General features: G+C 37.2%; 1 protein-coding gene across 1 annotated transcript in view; it reads left to right on the forward strand.

The window, feature by feature from the left end:
- Positions 1–19885, forward strand: part of LOC126373376 (neuroglobin-like) — a 50535-nt gene extending 30650 nt beyond the window's left edge. Inside the window, exons 3-5 of the mRNA XM_050019533.1 lie at positions 13460–13565; positions 14360–14482; positions 17954–19885. Of these exons, the coding sequence (XP_049875490.1) occupies positions 13460–13565; positions 14360–14482; positions 17954–18121 (397 nt within the window). The 3' untranslated portion in view covers positions 18122–19885. The remainder of the gene's footprint in view (positions 1–13459; positions 13566–14359; positions 14483–17953) is intronic.
- Positions 19886–20224: the final 339 nt, after the last annotated feature.

A 20224-nucleotide genomic window follows, 5' to 3' on the forward strand; every position in this document is an offset into this window, starting at 1 on the left:
TCCTTTTTTACATTTTGTCACGTTTTTCTATGACGTCACAGGTTGCTTTGATCCCACTGCTGAGCAAAGGCCTCCCCCATGTCTTTCCAAGTATCCCGGTTCTGTGCGAGTTCTATCCAGTCTATTCGATAACCGTCGAGATCATCACGCCATCGTTTCCGGGGTCTACCACGTCTACGGTGTCTGTCCTGTGGTACCCTGTGCGTGATGATCTTTGCCCATCGTAATATGTTATCTTATTGAAATATAATCACTTATTGTACTGAACTAGTAATTTCTGTTTGTTAGTAGACATCTACAATAATTAGTAGAAACCTGATAAATGTACCCATTTTAATTTTAAACACAGCTGGCGAGGAATGGATGTATTGTATATTATACTATACTCTTTACATATATACACCTCTGCCCAGCCCTTTGGGGATGCTGGCGTTATGCTATGTTTAATGCTTAAGCTTATTTTTCTAACGTTAGATATTTAAATTATAAAGTCTGTATTTAGGACAAATTCAAAAGTTTCTATATCATTTTGATTTAACAGCTATTCGAGTCAAATAAGGTTAAATAACTTGACCGAGTATTTAAAGACCCATTTATTATAAGTTTTATTACGTTGATTTTTGCTTGCTTATTTACATGTATTAAATATTCAATATTATAATATTAATATCATCTTGATACTGCAGCATTTCCGAGAAAAATGATCTTGACAGACAGACGGACAGACGGACGGACAACAAAGCGTCCGTTTTTCCTTTTGAGATTCGGAACTCTAAAAACGTTGCAGAATTGTCACTTATCTTTAGCTGGGGTGCAAACGTGATTCGATTCTGCTCCGCACCACCCAAATCCTGGTAGTTGCGGCTTCCGAATACATCCCGCTCAGGGACGGTACTGAAAAGTATCGGCGTCCGAAGGACGTAATATACGATCCCGACGACCCGATTACTCTAGCCATAGAGGCAGCCAATCATCTCGCGACACCAAACACTTCAGGACCCCGATACCGACCCCACCTGCGTGGTCGACGATTTCCCTTAATCAGCGCTTATCGCTATTGACCCACTAGGGTCGATTAATTCTTTCAAATATTTTCCCTCTCAGACGACGCCCTGAGCCGAGGTTCGCGCCCAACTGGGAACCCTCAGGCCTGTTGTCTTAAATGTTGTACCAGATGAGAGCCTTCAGCGCTCCTCATTCGTTCGGCCAAGTAGTTAATGCCATCTGCGGCAAATCTACAATAAGTCACGTCAAAAAAAAGGTGCAAACGTGATCCTACTTTATTTAAAAATAGAAGTTGTACATTGCTATCGCTACATGGTAGCATGGTATCGTGGTAATAGCGACAGATACGTTAGCATGCGGCGCGCGTCGCGGCGATCTAGTGCTAATTTGGCAGGCAGCCATCCAGGTGGCCGGCTGCACTGATTGAGTGGGGAATCTTCTGGAATTTCGGAAATAGAGATACACTACTGGCACATATATATTTCTACAGGGGAAAGCCCCTGAACGCATGCTTGGAGTAGAAATTATGTACTTTTTTTTGACGTGACTTATTGTTTTTGCCACAAATGGGGAGCGCTGAAGGCTCTCACCCGGTACAATGTTTATGACAACAGGCCTGAGGGTGCCCAGTTGGGCGCGAACCTCGGCTCCGGGCGTCGTCTGAGAGGAAAAATATTTGAAAGAATTAATCGACCCTAGTGGGACGATAGCGATAAAAAATCGGAAGAATTTCAGAGATTTTTTTTCTTATTTCATACTTTTTAGAAAGTGACTTTTCCGTAGTAAGGTTTTAGTATTTAAACTTAAATTTTTTACGTTATTTGCTTTTCTAAAACATTTTCTTTCTTTTAGGGTAGATCTTCGAACACTTGTGGTCAATACAGTTACTGGAAACGCAAAAATATCGTAGAACGTTTTGTCCTTTTGCAAATATCCGAGAATTTGAGAGTTTGAATTCATAACATCACAATCTAGTTAAATAATTTTATAATATTGGGCTTAAACCGAAAAACGCGTGACTTAGTGTCACTGGTTCGAATCTCGGCTCAGGCCCAAAACCACTTAATTTAACTTGATAATTTAGAATTCATGTTAGGATCATAGATAAATAATTAATAAAAGCCTTGGAAGCCCGATTGTTTTTCGAATTTGTTTTCGAATTCATGTTGGAATCATAAATGATTATCACTCAGCGGTGAAGATAAACATCGTGAGGAAACCCACATTCCCGAGAAATGCATTTATGTATGTGACCTAACCTGTATTGGGCTGGTTTTTCCTTCGCGGGTTGAAAGGTCAGACAGGCAGCCGCTACTGTAAAAAACCGGACCTGTCAAATCTTCATGTTAGGTAAGCGGACCCTGTGAAAACGGGATAATGCTAGGGAGATGATGATCATAGATAATATCACGTGGTTTACAGGATTTAGGAGGAAGACCGAAAAGGACTTACGATGACCAAATTGGAGATGTCCTTAGAAAAGGTTCAATACGATCTACTCTGAACCGGCGTGCGTGTATGAAGCGATTGATGAATGTGGAGGAAGCAAGAGAAGTGTGTCAGGATCGAAGCAAATGGAATTCTATAGTCTCTGCTTACCCCGGTAGGAAATAGGCGTGAGTTTATGTATGTATGTATGTATGTGTTCCAGGATTTAGGCCCTAAATGGACTTAACCATAGCAATGTCGTAGGTATAAAATCTGTGTACAAGCCAGTGAACTCAATATCCTCTGTTTAATATTGCTCTGTTATTAACGTTCATAATACGCTTGTGATTAAACGCTACTGAAATGAAATTGATTTAGCAAAATGGATGTTAGGTTCAGTGGGTATAATTACTCACCTATATGATAGTGTAGAGAGCTTTAGATTATTTGTTTTAGATTATACTAGATTGAATTTATTTATTATTGACGTGACATGACTTGCTGTAGAGTTTCTCCCCGCTGCTGGCGTGGTCGACGATTTCCCTCAATCAGCGCTTATCGCTATCTACTAGGGTCGATTAATTCTTTCATTTATTTTTCCTCTCAGACGAGGTTCGCGCCCAACTGGGCACCCTCAGGCCTGTTGTCTTAAGCTTAAGAGTCTTCAGCGCTCCCCATTTGTCCGGCCAAGTAGTTAATGTCATCAGCGGCAAATCTACAATAAGTCACGTCAAAAAAAAATGAGATTATATGTATATGGAAGTAACTATTCGACCGGATAAATTTTAATAGGAAACGCTTAAAGCTCACACCCGGTGCACACTATACGATAACAGGCTTGAAAGTGCCCTGTTAGGCACAGGCCTCGTTGGTTCAGGGCGTCGTCTAAGAGGATTGTATTTGAGAAAATTAATCGACCCTAGTGGGCATTTGGCGGCTTAGATATATCTCGATCGCGGTCTAATAGCTGGCCAATTCTTACCAGGGCGAGGATGTTGGAAAATAAATGAAAATCCGAAGCGAATGACAGATTTTAGTATGTACGTATAGTATAGAGTATTTATTATATTAACTTTAGTTTTACTTTTAGGTATTTATTTTTTGTTGCACCATCCCGCATCCAAGTTTGTAAATGTTTATTTCCTTTTGGTGGTTGCCTGGAAGAAATTGCTCTAGAGCAATAAGGCCGCCCAAATTGTACTGTATTCATGTGTTATGTCTGATTGTATAAATGTAGTTCTGTGCAATAAAGTATATTTGATTTGATTTTACTCCCGGCAACAACAGTATTGCCAGAAGTACTGTTGACGACAGGTCGACATGGCAATCGGGGCATGAGGTGAGCCGCGGAGGCGGGGTCGCCCCGCACACCCGCACAGTCCCCGCGGCGTCTTAGTCTTAGTCACGCCGTGAAATCTGCGTAGAACGAATGTTGTCGATAGGCGCCATATTTTTTAACGATGTATGACAAATTGTGCTGGCCTGTGATTGGTTAGCGGTGACAGCCATCTTTATCGGCCATCTTTACCGGTGTACTGTCAAAGATGGCCGACACAGATGACAAACTGTGTGATCGAGTGGAGTGTATTTGTGCTTATCTTCTCCACTTTATCTTGTAATACAAAGCCCAGTGAATCTTTTCGCATGTATTTTCTTTCGAAAATGTATCGCGAGTGCTGTGTTTGCAAAAATTCGTGACCAGGCGCTGTTTTCATTGCATCATTTTCCATGCACCGAGAAAAGACTCAATAAGTGGCGGAAGTGTCTCGAAAACGAAATTAATTTAAAAGATACACCAAGAAGTGAATTTTTGAATCTCTTTGTGTAAATCGCATATTAAAGGGCATGGATTTATCCCGTCTAAATCTAAAGAAGTGTGTGCCTCCGATGTAAGAACCATTTCTTGCATCACGTAAAAAATATTGTATAAAATTAAAAAATAAATAATTTAATGAATAATCTCTCACATGTTTTTAACCCTACGAACCAAGCCCTAACTTAAAAAAAGAGGTCATTAGGTCTTGTTTCTGGGTTCGGTATTATTTTCTACAGATTTTACGTTTATCTGGGACTTTGAAATAAGTAGATATATAATCTGTAGAATAATACCGATCCCAGTTACAAGACCTTTTCTTTTGAACGTCCCACTCCTGTACACTAGGCCGCATGACGCGTAGTCCTTTGCCAAGTAAAATTCGATTATTAAAAAAAAAACCAACTGTCATGTATCATTAAAACCAATCAAACAAAACGTTAGTACTAGAGATGTTCGTCTGATACGTAGTATCTCTTACTAGTCTGTGGTCTTAGTGTCGCACGAGTCCGTATCGACCGCGTTTATCGATTATAATCTCGCTCACATATGTAATTTATTACTATTGTGTTTTAAAAATGGCTACGGTTTCATCTTCGTCGCGTGTTCAAGCAAAAAAACCAATAATTCACTCTCAAGCTTGAGAACTAGCTAGAAAAGTGTTAGAAAATTGTGACATTGAACGGAAAAATAATTGTTACAAATTTTCTGTCAATCGGACATTAGACAGGGCTGTGTTTTATACCGGTCTATCGAAAAGAACTATGTCTAGGATAAAATCAGAATTAAAATCAGTGGGAGCAGAGGAAAAGTTGAAATCACCCAAAAAACGGAAGAAGACAGGTCTAAAATTTTGTGTTGATGATTTTGATCGTACAGTTATTCACAACACCATAACAGAATTTTATTTACAAAAGAAGATCGTTCCGACATGTCGTAAGTTACACGTTGCTTTACGTGAAAAAATACCTATATTCGTATAATATTCGTTCACAAACCAAACGACAACGAAACGTAATGGACATTATAATTATATACATTGTTTTAAGTTTACGCGGTTATTGTCATAATTAAAACACATAATAACGGGTTCTTATCGCGTTTAAATCAGGGGTATGAGACTCCCGATATTTCGACACTGTTGCAAGTGCCATGATCACGGGATGATAATCGCGGGCTGATGATGATGATCCGCATGTTGTTTATTTATTTATTTATATACAGTACTCACTGCCACATGGTTTACATTACAGCATTTACTTAACCCTAATCTTAAAATTATTAAAATGGTCTGATGTATCTCAAATTAAGTGTGTTGTAAAGAACAAAACCCTTTTCCGACATATTCGGGACAAATTGAACGTGTTCTTTCTTCTCTCTACCCCCAGCCTGAAGACAAGCCTCAAAATCTCTCTTGTCAAATAAAATTTTACCTCATTTTATTACCACAATCAGGCAAAACCCGCGCTCAGTTCTGATTTTTAAGCCTGTTAAAGATAATGGGGGTGCTTGCTACCCTGTTGCAACCCCCTATTTGCCCGCCCTTTAAAACAAAGCGAGGCTTTCGAGTTTGCGTCCTATCTGTATAAACGTATTGTACAAGGAATGAGGGACTTTCCAGGATATGTACCTTAAACCAAATATAGATGGCGCTGTTCAGATTAAACGTAACGTATTTTTAACGTGACGTAACGTAACTAACTGCTGACGTATGAGGGAGTTCAAATGTATAATAACCTACCTTCGCACATTAAAAAATGTAATTTCAGTAACGCTTTTAAAAAAATATTAGCACGCCACATTTTGGAAAGGTAGTTTAAACCCGTTTGATATTTAAATTTAATAGTAAGAAAGTGACAGAGAGTGAAATGGCATTAATTTTTGGTCTACTACGATTTATGTGAACGATGAAATTAATTTTAGTTTTAACCTAGTTTATCCTTTTTCTCATGTAAGTGACTTTATATTGTCTTAAGTGAGAATAAATAATCTTTAAACCTAACTATACTTTAAAAAAACAAGCCTTATGCTTCTTGTTCTTCTATCGTGTGGATTGTGAGGTGAATTACCAACCCAATCAACCCTGGTGTCAGGGTTATTACTGAGCCGCCATAGGGTCCTGACATGACTCAGCCTTATGCTAATAATCTATATATGTAAACATCCTCTATAGTTTACCTACAATATTTATTAACATAGAAATAATAATTAGTTATTAAGTTTAAAAATGCTACCTCCATGGTCTAAGGTTACAGCGTTAGGCTCATGACCTGGAGGTCCGGGTTCGACTCCCAATGGGAACATTGTCGAAATCAAAAATACAAAAAAATACAAAAATATTTATTCGTGAATGTTGCGTGTTACAAGATATTACAGTGTTGTCATCGGTCTCAGCACATTCAGCCAAGAATTGGCATACGAATTTAAAATTGAATTTGACAATAATTAAATAATATAATTAAAATTTAAACTCAATAATAATAATTCCTAAATGTCATGCAGAATTTAATCACTCTATAAGTCTCTTTTTTGGTAAGGAGTCCTGAAGATTTGACAGGTCCAGTTATTTCAGAAGCGACTGCCTGTTTAACCTTCCCACCCTCTTGGGGTTCGGTTGCCAGAAATAAATTGGTTATACAACCAGGTGAGGTGCGCTTTGTACAACAGCATATTTTGTTGGTGACGTCACTGTGGTTGCGCCCAATTAAAAAAAAATAATAATTTAAAAATAATTAATGTAGGAATGGTAGGCTGAATGAAACGTAACGCAGTGTGTGAAAGAGAGCGACGAGTGAGCGAGAGAGAAAAGGATTGCAGAATGACGGAGAAATGGCGGACGGTGTTTTTGAATAACGGAAAAGTACAAACTCATACAACGTTGCAAAATAAACAAAGTTTATTAGAAATAGTAATCGTTTTCTTCATGCCCCATCCCACATTAATAAATATATTATATATATTTTTATTTCTTATTTATTATAAATAATTTTGAATTTGAATTTGAATTTATTCTACACTTCAATTGCCATGTGCATAAAAAAGTTCTACAAAATCGGAAACCCGCAACAGGCCCACGCTCGCCGATTTAGTCCAACTAGTCCAAAACAAACTCAACATTGAGTTGCATGAAACCAACTTGTTTCCACAAGCACTCACAAACTAATGAGTCAAATGCGTATTGGGACGGAACTCCCAATGAAATATTCGTTTTTTAAAACACAGATCTATGCGTTTTTAGAAATGTATTAGAATTCGTAGATTTATCTAACAAAAATTTGGGGTTTTTAACGGTAAACTGCCTCCATGGTCCAGTGGTCACGATCCTGAGATCCCGGGTTCGAATCTCGGTGGGGACATACCACAAAAATCACTTTGTGAACCCTGGTTTGGTCAGGACATTCCAGGCTGATCACCCGATTGTCCGAAACTAAGATGATCCGTGCTTCAGAAGGCACGTTCTTGGCCCCGTTACTACTTACAGATGTAAGTACGTAGTCGTTACATGACCCATGTCAGGGGCCTTTGACGGCTCAATACTTTACACCAGGGTTGATGAGGTTGATAGTCCACTTCATAACCCACACGATAGAAGAAGGATATCTCATAGGTCTAACAGAAAGCTCGGTGAGGTGTGGGTGCTTAGTTCATCTTGTGATTCATGTATCTCTGGCTTCCCCCAATTGGAATGTAGTCGCTTTTGTTATGTTATCAGTTCTGCTACACCAGTCGCGCAATATTTAGTCAATATTTGGTGTCTAGGTAACCTTCAGAAACTACAATCTGGTTAAAATGTCCCCTAAGGGTTTATGAGACCGCATTAAGTTAGATTGGATCTAACTATCTCTGAAGATTGGATTTCCGAAATTCTCCATGATTGGGTTTAGTTTACAAGCTATTGTGATTAATTTGGAATAGAAACTAGATTTGTTTCGTATTGTGATTAAGTACCAGCAGTGGGACCACAGACGCTGTTTATGTTATATTACGTAATTAAATATTTGTTCTGTTTTCACTGCGGGTTGGTGGAGACCAGTGCCGTGTTTATCAAAACTTACAAGCTACAAGTTACATAACATAACATAAACAGCCTATATACAAGCTACAAGTTACTCACAAGTAAATTAAATTACAATAAATTACGTTCCACTGCTGGGCACAGACCTCCCCTTAATCAACCGGAGGGGATATGGAGCATACTCCACCACGCTGGTCTACTGCGGATCGGTGGTGTTTTTACGGCTAATAGCCGGGTCCAACGGCTTAACGTGCTCTCCGAACCACGGAATCATCTTACTTTTTCAAGCCTGAAAAATCCTTACCCAACAAAGGACTGTCTCACAAAGTGATTTCAACAATGTCCCTATCGGGAATCGAACCCGGACCTCCAGATCGTGAGCCTAACGCTCTAACCACTAGACCACGGAGGCTGTTAATTACGTGTAAATTACGTTTGTCAAAAAAGTGAAGGGATTGTAAAATGTACTTGTCAAATAAATATTAACACTTGTAACATGTATTGTAATTTACATGTGTAGTTTTGATAAAGACAACATAGTTCTTGCAATAATGTCAATTTTTACCAGAAAATTGCCTGTAATATAGGGCTTCTAAGTTTTGATAAACAGGGCATAGGATTCAGGCATAGAATAAAGAGTATGTATAGAACGGCAACTCACTGCCCCCAATCAGTTTCTAGGCTAGGTATACCTCGACCCTAGAAAATGTAACCTAGGCTAAGTGCTTAATGTAACAATAATGTGAATGCAATTAATTACTTCAGTGATTTTCTAAGTCAAGTGTAAAGCCTATTTATTTATATTGTGAATCTTCGTTGTTAAAAATTTCTTGTTTGTGATTTGAGTGTTAAAAAATATATATATATTAACTGATTATTATAAAAGCATCTTTCGTAAGTAGTACTATCTACCTAAGTAAATCATAACGGTTAAATTAGGTATTGTAATTGGCAACCCTCAGATGTCACACACACACAGTTGCACTTGTTGATAATGTCAATGTGTAGTGTCTGTGTAAAACGAGGTTGTTTGTATGAAGTGTCCGGGGTGTGGTGGAGAGATGGAGGCAAGGATGACAGTTAGACTTAGCAGTTTATAACATAAACAAGCACCTGCGCTACCTAAGTTATCGTTACGAAGTTGATATAAACAAATTTACGCACAGCACAGTCAGTTATCAGAGATATTTAGTAAAATGAGAGTCGCATTGTCTAACTATTTGTAAAGTCACGTCACATTCACTTTTTTGTTAAATTGAACTATGACTCTCACTAAATGTAAAATATGTTAGTGCTACAGAGTTGTAACGTGGGTACTTGATAATTCAGCACAGTGTGATCAGAAATACATTCATTCCAATAGTTATTAAAATTAAATACGTTAGAAGATCCCATTTTTAAAAATGAACTTTGAAATTAGTCACTTTCGATACGACTAGACCGCCCCCTAATCACATAACTTTAATTTCTATCACAATCAAGATCCCTATAATTTTGAAAGGTTCCTATGAATTTATTGATATGGATAACTATATAGAAACTTAGGTCTTTAATACAATTTATCAAACTTGGTTTGCAAAACTTAAAAATAAAACAAAAATCTTACATTTAGTACTAAATAATATACTTACAAATTAAAAAAAGAAGTAAAAGTGCTCATTATGCTGGCCACATTGTTGAGCAACTAAACACGATGTGTGCGAAGAACATAAATGAAGAAGAATGTGTACAGGAAGATTTAAATATAAAAAAGTTTAAAAATAACTTAAGAAAATTCCTAATTAGGAAAAGTTTTTACACACTGCAAAATATTTTCTTATATGATAAATAGACTGTAAGTATTGTAGATTTTGTTATAAATAGTTTTTAAGATTTTCATAGTTATTTTTTTATTAATTTTGTTTAATGTTTAGTACTTATTATTATTATTTTTTTGTATTTCTGGCTTAATTTAGTTTCTTATTATTTTTTCTTGTTTTTGCTATACCCTCCCGGGTCCATATGTGGTACTATAATATGTATAACAACTGTTTACCATAATGGTGTGCAATAAATACTTTTACTTTGACTTTGAACCTTCTTCTGCCTGTCTAGTATAACGGGTCACTGGCTGAAAGCCAGACAAAACAAGTAACAAGCATAAGCGTCCTAAACACACAGTGTTTTGATGTATGGCCCGGGAGGACGTGTGGTTAGAGATAGCATATGATTTGTGAACAGAGAGGGAAATAAAAACTATTTGTAGTACCTGACAGCCATTTTTTACCCGCCATTTTTATCCACCATTTTGCCGCCGCCATTTTTCGAGAAACGTTTTTTATGAGCTAAATCTGAGTGGTTTAGGATTTAGTTATGTGTTATAGGCTTGGATGTTTTTATTTCTGGCGTGTTTTGCAAATGCGTCGAGTTAGTATGATGCTTTGAAAGACTGACAGGGTCTACATACAATCTCCAAAAGATATTTTCTGTAACTGTTATTACGTGCAATAAAATGGAATCAACGCTGGCCTGCAAAACTAAATACTACACACTTAAAATTAAAATAACTTTTTAAATACACAATATAAACTTTCAAAATAAAAAGGACTGTAAATGTTACTAATGTATAATTTAGCGGTTACAAAGAAAACTGGTGTTCTTTATTTTAAATCTCTAACTTCTAGAATTTATTACAAAAAAATAATAATTAAAAGTGTAGAACTTAGTTTTGCACGCCAGTGTAGAAGTGTGCATGTTGACTCGAACATTGTTAAGCTTAACGCGACTGGAAATCTCGGTCATTGATAGTAGACAGGAATTAAAGTCTTCTAGTTTGACACATGTTTTATTAAAAAATGTATAGAGTAAAGATCCGAAAGGGCGAATCCGTCGCAGGTTCAAATCCAGCACGAGCCGAAACCAATGACTTTTGAAACAAACGTAATTGAATAACTCCGCTTTCCCTGAATTCAGACCGTATTCTCGAAAATTATAAACTTTCTTAAATCTTTCTGAAATTCAAAACTTTATTTAAGAGGTTATCTTTGTTTCAACTTTTTTATTACTCAATCTTTGCGAGGTTCGTATACTTAATTGACAAAGGTAATGGATCTTTTGGTTCAGAGTAGGGTACCGTAGAGTGTTAGTCATTTTGGACCATTATAAAGGGCAAAGGTTGACCACCTGTCACTATATGGTACATCATTACACATTACTGGCTGATCACCTGATTGTCCGAAAGTAGGATCGGAAGGCACGTTAAGCCGTTGGTCCCTGTTACTACTTACTGATGTAAGTACGTACGTTATAAGAGTCATGTCAGGGGCCTTTGGAGGCGCAATAGTAACCCTGACACCAGGGTTGATGAGGTTGGTAATCCACCTCACAACCCACACGATAGAAGAAGATATCCAATGATGTGCCGTTCCCAGAAATGTTCCCGTTGTAAAAACTCTTTAATAGTAAGGACAATGGCCCCGATTCCTGCAGACACTGCCTAATTTTATTTTAAGTTATATCCGTCATTTTCATATCCGTCAAAAAGGAAAGGGACGGATGATTCACAGCTCTTAATTTTAGGAAGAATGAGTAAATGAATGAATAACCCGGGCGAATCAAAAGGTACGGCGCTGGTATGCAATCCGTTTGACGTGCTGTCTACTTAACTGTGTCGGGTTATTGACGGATGTAAAATTTTTAGACGGTTGGTTTAGATTTGTGCTTAAAATTGACGTGTGTTCCATAAATTTTATGCTTGTCGATTACCCGTCCCTTTCCTTTTCGGCGGATAAGAAAATGACAGATAACTTAAAATAAAATTAGATGGTATTTACAGGAATTAGCACCACTGGCTGCTTCTCTTTTTTTTAATTGCTCTTTGTTGTACTCTGATCTTATGTGCCTAAAGGTGAGGTATAATAGCTCTGTTTACATTAGTTTTGCGCCTTTTTTACTTTTATCTAAGGACTTCGCACCAAAAGTGGCTGCAAGTTCTTCTGATTTTGTTCTGGCTCTGCAATCTTAGCGTGAGTAATGGACATCTACACTTTTAGCAGATACTATGGATGAAAGTTAATAATAAATTAAATAAGTAACTTTGGCCGCGTGTGCTCGAGTTTATTAATTTTGCAAGGGAACTTTAAGTTGAAGTATATACTTGTCTTTAACTTAGGCAAACTCAAAGCCATTGTCAACAGGTACCCATCCAATGTAAGTCACCTTAAGTTTAGTTCAAACAGGTATTTAACCAACTTTACATTATGGTGGATTATGTTGTCATTGTGTTTGCGTTCATTCACACGAGACAAGAAGGATAACAATTGCGGTTATAATTTATCTTCTAGAACTTTCTGGATAATAATAATTCCTTCTCGATATTGGATACCTGATGAAGATGAGTGAAACTAAATCTCACAAAAATATTTTTTTCTAGTTGGTAACATACCAACCGCGCGCACCCCGGTGATGCTGCACTATCCCGCTATATAATACAGGATGTTAGTGACATCGGAACAAATACTCAAAGGGATGATTCAGGCCATGATTCTGAGTTAATTTCAGGTGGAATTTATAATAAATCATGGTCTCAATCGTCCCTTAATGTTTTCATTACGATGTCACTAACACCCTGTATAATATTAAATGTCTCCTATACTTAAAGGTTGCCTGGAAGAGATCGCTACTTAGAAATAAGGCCTATTGTACTCTTTCTAAGCAATTCTACTTGGTTTTGTATTTTCCTATTTGTGCATGATTTAAATCGTCAATTTTTAAATAAATATATATTTAGTCAAAAGTAAAAAAAAAGCAACAGCCTCCTTGGTCGAGTGGTTAGAGCGTTAGGCTCACGATCTGGAGGTCCGGGTTCGATTCCCGTTGGTCCTTTGTTTAGTAAGGACTTTTCAGGCTTGAATCACCTGATTGTCCGAAAAAGTAAGATGATTCCGTGCTTCGGAGGGCACGTTAAGCCGTTGGTCCCGGCTATTAGCCGTAAAAACACCTCCACCAACCCGCAGTGGAGCAGCGTGGTGGAGTATGCTCCATACCCCCTCCGGTTGATTGAGGGGAGGTCTGTGCCCAGCTGTGGGACGTATATAGGCTGTTTATGTTAGTCAAAAGTCCCATCCGTCTTAAATTACTGCAGCGTCTCACAACCTGTATAAACAAGGAAAAGCTACAAGAAAAACGTCTTTAAGTAAATACTTTTCTTGAAATTCCAGATTATTCGAAGAGAACGCAGAGCTGCTGGATTTGTTCGAGCAGTTTAGAGAGAAGACGCATCTAGACCTGAGCACTTCAGCGGAACTCGCGGAACATGCTACTAAGGTAATCTGGTATAAGTAGATAGATAAAAACATTTATTTAGTCTCTCTCTCTATTTAAGAGCTGCGCTCTTGTCGGTGGAGTAACCGCCATTCCTCTCTTCTTCCCGCCAAAACCTTCACCTCCCGATACGACACGACCTGCACCTTCTCTTTTATTTCATAAATGTTATCCTAGGTCTACCCCTTCCACTCTTATTTAGTCTATAAACGAAAAAAGTAAAAAGATTAGATAGAGACAGGTAATCAACAGAGTCGCAGCTCTCTATTTAACACGCCGGGTCATGTATGTGTTTTGATCATTTCGTGATGTGTTCGACCATTTCATGGAATCGGCATATTTCACGAAATAGCCAACTTAAGTTGACCTTGTCTTTAAAACGTCAACGTTTAATGATATCTCAGTCAACGTTTGGGCGTATCGTTAATGTAGGCGGTGTCCGTGCAACGTGGTGTAATAAAAATGCGAATAAACGATTAATTTCTTAGATTCAAAATTATTTAAGTACACTAATTCACCGATTATAATATCGGTAAGGTGTTATATATAATCGACACCAGCGCCGCTACTGGTGGATAATGTTACTAATTTTACGATATAATTGCCAACGTTTGGCCATATCATGAAAATAATCATGCATTTGCTTACATCCTTAAACGTTATATATATGTTCATTGATCTGGCCAAACTACATCATAATGTAGCCGACGAATGATATTCCATTTCATGAAATGATCAATTCTAAGATCTAGCGACGATATATGTATGAAGTAAAAAAATAAAATCCCACGTTCCAGGTGATGCACACTCTTGATGAAGGCATCAAGAGCACTGGCAACATTGACGCGTTCTTCGCGTACGTCAGACACGTCGGCGCTACCCATCATCAGGTGCCCGGGTTCAAGGCTGAGAACTTCTGGGTAAGGGACTCTTTAGGACACACATCTGAATGTCATAAATAGTATCTTCATGTGGGAAACGGAACGTGATGGAGTGAAAGAGAGGTGCGATGCGTGGGAGAAGGGGAAAAATAGGAATGGCGGCAGGTCGAGTGTGTGTGAGATAGTTTAGGATTTTTTTAGAAATTGATTTGGAAGAAAAGATACTCAAACATAAATAAAAGTCCTGACCCACTCACTGACAGACTCGTCACATAAAGCATGCAAAGTATGAACCAAGAAAAACAAGATTTTACTTTGGATTAGGAAAACAAGAATAGGTTTTAAAAATTCCCACAACACAGAGTTATAACTAGAACTGGCATAGATTCCGCAACAATTAAGAATTCAAATATTTTATAGACTCCTTAACCGGCCCGTAAGGGCCATATCTCACTAGTACACCATGGTGTAACCACCACGGTCGCGCCACCAACAAAATGTATGCAGTTGACGCATGTGTCTTGTTGGTTGCGTAACCAACAAAAGTGACCAAAGGCCGCCGGCGCCGGTCACCTTTAAATGTTATTTTATTTCTAAAGTTCGTTGGAAGCAAACATCTGCGGGCTTAGCACCGAAAGCACGCGACTCTTTCTCGCCTCGACATGCATCACCCGTCACTCTCTCACAGTACTGCACAGAAAGAGACAGATGATCTCTGTCGCGGCGAGAAAGAGTCGCGTGCTTACGGTGCTAAGCCCGCTGGTGATAGGCACTAGGCTACACTAATAGGGCAATTAATTTACAATTACTAAGTTGGTGGCCGGCCATTCTCACACCAAATTACGTAACGTTTATACAACTGTGATTTAGATGTGGTAATAAAGTAATGTATACATACATAACTGGAAGACAGATCCATCAAACAACGTTCAAAAGTCTCAGTAAAAAAATAACCAGACGAGACACCAAACTAATTGGCAATTACGGTGGTACGGCGGCTAAGACAGGGTTGCTAATTAAAAAACCTTTTTGTGCCTTCCCAATATTTCGGTGAAAGCGAGCTTCCTCATTGCGCGATGTAATTCTTGCGATATCGAAAGTAGTGACTGACGATTAAAGTAAAGGTTATAGATGCCAATAGGGTATTTGACTGGGTCAAAGATAAATTATAAAATGCTAACGTACAAATAGAAGCCTGTCCAACATGATCAAAAATCAATCTCATTTAACATTTCGATTTCATTTCGAATTTTATTTTTGAATTAAGTAACAATGAGTACGTTTGACCGCTTTTATTGGTGACGTCCCAGGGCAGTATTTCCATACAAACTCCAAAGAAAACTTTCGTTTTGGCGTTTCGTAAAAAGTATCTCATTTGACTAGGTTTTGAAGTACCTGGTCTATTTAGATATAACTTTTATTACAAATTGACTATGCGTATTTAATAGAGGCTTTCTATCCCGGATATTGTGGGCGACCTGTCGATTTTTTCGTGAAATGTGTTTGTTATGTTTGTATAGGTACCTAGTTTATTTTGCTATTTATTGTTGCTGTATGACCAACATATACCGAAGTCTATCTGTGGAAACCTATAATTGGCTCTTTTGTGATTTATATTTATGTTTATACTATTTGATGTAGCTGCGGTGGTTTTCCTTTATATAAATAAATAAATAAATAGTAAATAATAAATAAGAGGTATGTTTCGTGAGATGGAAGGACGACATTGTGCGGCACGCAGGATATGGCTGGATGTCGATAGCCCAGGATCGTCGGAAATGGAAAAACATGGAAGAGGCCTACGTCCAAAATTGGATATAAATTTAGGCTGATATAGATAGATAGATGTTTCGTGAAGTAATGAGTTATGGCGTCGTTAAAAAAAATGAAATTGCAATATTTTTATTGGTCTAATTTCACCATCATCTAGTGGCAAATTTAACGGCCTCATGGTCCAGTGGTTGAGCTTTGGGTTCACAATCCGGAGGATCCGGGGAAAATCACAAAATTCACTATGTGACCTCTAGTTTAGTTAGGACATTGCAGGCTGATACGGTGGTTCGTTCTTCGGAGGTGAATGGAGGCCTAAGTAAATAAGTATTCGTTACATGAGCCATATCAGGTGCTTATACCGGCTCAATAGTAACCTTGAAACCAGGGTTGATGAGTTCGGTTATTAGTATTACCCACGTAAGAAAGAAGTGACAACCATACCCTTAAATTGCACATCCATCCGATCGCGCCGTGAGGATGGTCCTTATTCCATAAGTCTGGCAAAAAACTGTAAGCTCGACCCCGGAGTGGAAACGCCGAAATTCTTGTTGGTCAGCAAGAAATTGGTTTTTCTGGCCTTACGTTTTGGTAGTGATGTTATTAGGTGACAAGGCAGTTTTTGGGGGCACCAATTTGTACACTGGTTCCCTTTTTTTTTTATAAAATGTCATGTTCCGGTCACGTCGTAAATGTTGTACTTACTGAAAATGATGGATAATTATATTGTCGCTGAATAGTGAAAACCACGTATTTAACGCCTTAACGCCTATTATAATGTGATTTTCTTCAACAAAACCTGTAATTTTTTTTAATTTATTTCATGCCGATAGGAAATTGAGACCACATTTTTTATAGATTCAAATTCAAATTCAAAAATATCTTTATTCAGTAGGTAACATAGTTACACTTTGAATCGTCAATTTTTACATAACGAACGTCTCATCCGACTAAAACTACTGCAGCTCACAACCTGTACAGCCGCGGAAAAGAAGCTGCAAGAAAAACCTCGGCACAGGACCCCAGACCTTCTTTTTAAAAAAAAAACGATCGAAACTGACTTAATTGTGTATTGCGTGGTTTTGTTAACAAAAAATCATGTACCAACTTTTGAACTCTATCGCACTAACATAATTTGACGTTTAGTGAGATTTATAGTTTAATTTATCAAAAAAGCTAATGTGACATGGTATCACAGTGTATACGAATATAACGTACGTTTGTAAAGTGTGGTGTATGGTACATTGAATTCTAAGTTTTATATTGCCAGAAATAAATATCATATAAACTCTTTGTGTTTCACTTTCCTTCCACCGACTGTAATTGGAATACCATTGTATTTAAGTCTATAAATTATGTAATACAAACTGGATTAAAAGAAAAGAAAGGAAAACATGAAACAGTAGGACTAGGGCCCTGTGCTGGGAGGTTTTCTGGCCACGTCTTTCCCTCAGCGTTACAGATTCCGATGTGGTAGTAGTTTTACAGCTAGTTACATAATATGTAATTTAATTATGTTTGACGTTCAAAAAGCGCTAACTTTGTAAGCCAATTTTGAAAATAAATATTTTTGAATTTTTTTTTTTGAATTTTACATAATTATTTAAAATAATTTTAGAAAACAAAGAGTATTTTTAAAGTGTACATACATACATAAGATCGCGCGTATTTCCCTTTGGGTTAGGCAGAGACTACGGAAAGAAATAATTCATTTTTAATATTTTTTAATTTTTTTTACAGAAAATAGAGCAGCCTTTCCTAGAAGCGGCGAAGACGACCCTGGGCGACAGATACACCCCCAACATCGAGAATATCTACAAGATCACCATCAGGTTCATACTGGAGAACCTGGTCATTGGATACGAGGAGTCTACCGCCAAACAAAACGGCAACCAGAGCCAATCTTGACATACTTACTTCACTTACACGACTGCGGCGAATTATTTCCAATTTCATAAGAATTTGCTGAATGTAACTCTTTTGTAACTTCAGTCGCGTATTTCTTTGACAATATCGTCTTTTATTTATTTAATATGACTTACTGCAGGTTTGCCGCCGATGGCATTAACCACTTGGCCGGACAAATGGGAAGCGATGAGGGCTCTCTCGACGATGACTGTATCTTCGTCTTATAGTGAAAATGTCTTAAGCGCCTTTTCGAAAATTTTCATTCTGAAGTTATTTTCTTCAACAAAAGCTTGATTTCCTTCAATTAATGTAATTGTCTACTTGACAGTTTTCAAATAAGTATTTTATAAATTACAAACGCTTATTTTACACCTCTTTATTTTCTCGAAAAAGCGATATATAATAGAAGAAAAAAAACATAATAATTATGTTTCTTCATTAATTTCAAATTTCGCGCGGAAATGGTTGGTCACGTGACATTTTGCCCACTGACGTCATATTTCAATAAGCAAAGAAACTGTCAAACATTATAACCTGACAGATAGCTTTTGTTTATTTTGGGATATGTGACGTCACACTGAGCTCAATCATGGCCGCCCGTGTTTCGGGTATTGTAATACCTACATAGATAAAAAATAGCATTCTTATTTTGTAAAAACAAAATACTTAAAAATTTTCTTTATAAATTATATAAATTACTTAATTATTTATATTTTTTTATTTATGTATTATTATTTTTTAAATTATTTTTTTCTATCGGATAATTATATAATAATTTATTTAAACATTAGTCTTTGATTTACATTATTTTTTGGATAATTATTGTTATTTGATAAACTACCATATCCGACATATTTCATGTTGTATTGTTTCAACTGTCAAGTAGCCAATTCAGGGTAAAATGAAGACCACATTTTTTATCTGGATTGAAACTAGGTTGACTATTGCGAGGTGTTGTTAATAAAATTCACTTCCGAATGTGATTTTTAAAAAAGTCGCTTTGCTACTTTTCACTATAAGGTGACGATTAGGACCCTATCTGGCTAGGACACGACGGTTAGTAACGTAATAATAATAATAATTTATTGCCAAAAAAGTGGGTACAATTCTTTGCGCGATTGCGCCATCAGCGGGAATTATTCGGCAAGATGTACCAAGATTTTACATACATCTATTACCAGGATTTTGATTCTTTTATTTAGGGACTTGTAATAAATCATACTTAATTCATGGCCATGATTCAGACCATGATTCTTGTTTGTAGTTGACATCAAGTGGAAAATTTCACCAATTCAGTATTCGTTACAAAAATATTAGTTAAAAAAGCCTTTTGCTTTTCAAATTTGTTTTTAACGTGACTATTTGCCGCATATGGTATTATCTAGTTGGCCGGAAAAAATCTAATAACTTACATATTTTTTTACGAATATGTTTATCTAACTAAAGAAAATTGTAAATTCAATCTAGTTGTATTGGTTTAGCTAGGCAGCCGTTTAACCTTATGCCGATCCCATTCATTTTATTCGATTACACTGTCGTTTTTTGTAACGCTTTGCAATTTGGCCAAGGCCTCAGGCTACTAATGTTAAATACGTTAATTATATTTATACAGCGTGCCATGAAAACTCAAATAATTACAAGGAAAGATGACTACACTTTCGGAATTCTAACGCCCCTAATTTATAAAGCAAATTCTATTTTGCTGTAAATTTAATAAGGTACTATTAAAATATTTGTAACATAATAAACGTAGAATTGAAATTATTTCTATGTTATTTTATTACTGTGCCTGAGTAGGCAATCCAGGGTACCTGGGTAGGTGGGTATGTTCTTTTTTTTTTGAAGTGACTTATTGTAGATTTGCATTCTAGAGATGGCATTAACTACTTGGCCGTACAAATGGGGAGCGCTGACGGCTCTCACCCGGTCTTCGTCTTCTATCGTGTGGATTGTGAGGTGAATTACCAACCCCATCAACCCTGGTGTCAGGGTTATTACTGAGCCGCCATAGGCCCCTGAATGGCTTATGTAATGACTACGTACTTACATCAGTAAGTAGTAACCGGGACCAACGGCTTAACGTGCTTCACCCGGTAATGTGGT

This window comes from Pectinophora gossypiella, chromosome 15 (assembly GCF_024362695.1).
Source record: "Pectinophora gossypiella chromosome 15, ilPecGoss1.1, whole genome shotgun sequence".
In the NCBI taxonomy this organism is placed as follows: domain Eukaryota; kingdom Metazoa; phylum Arthropoda; class Insecta; order Lepidoptera; family Gelechiidae; genus Pectinophora; species Pectinophora gossypiella.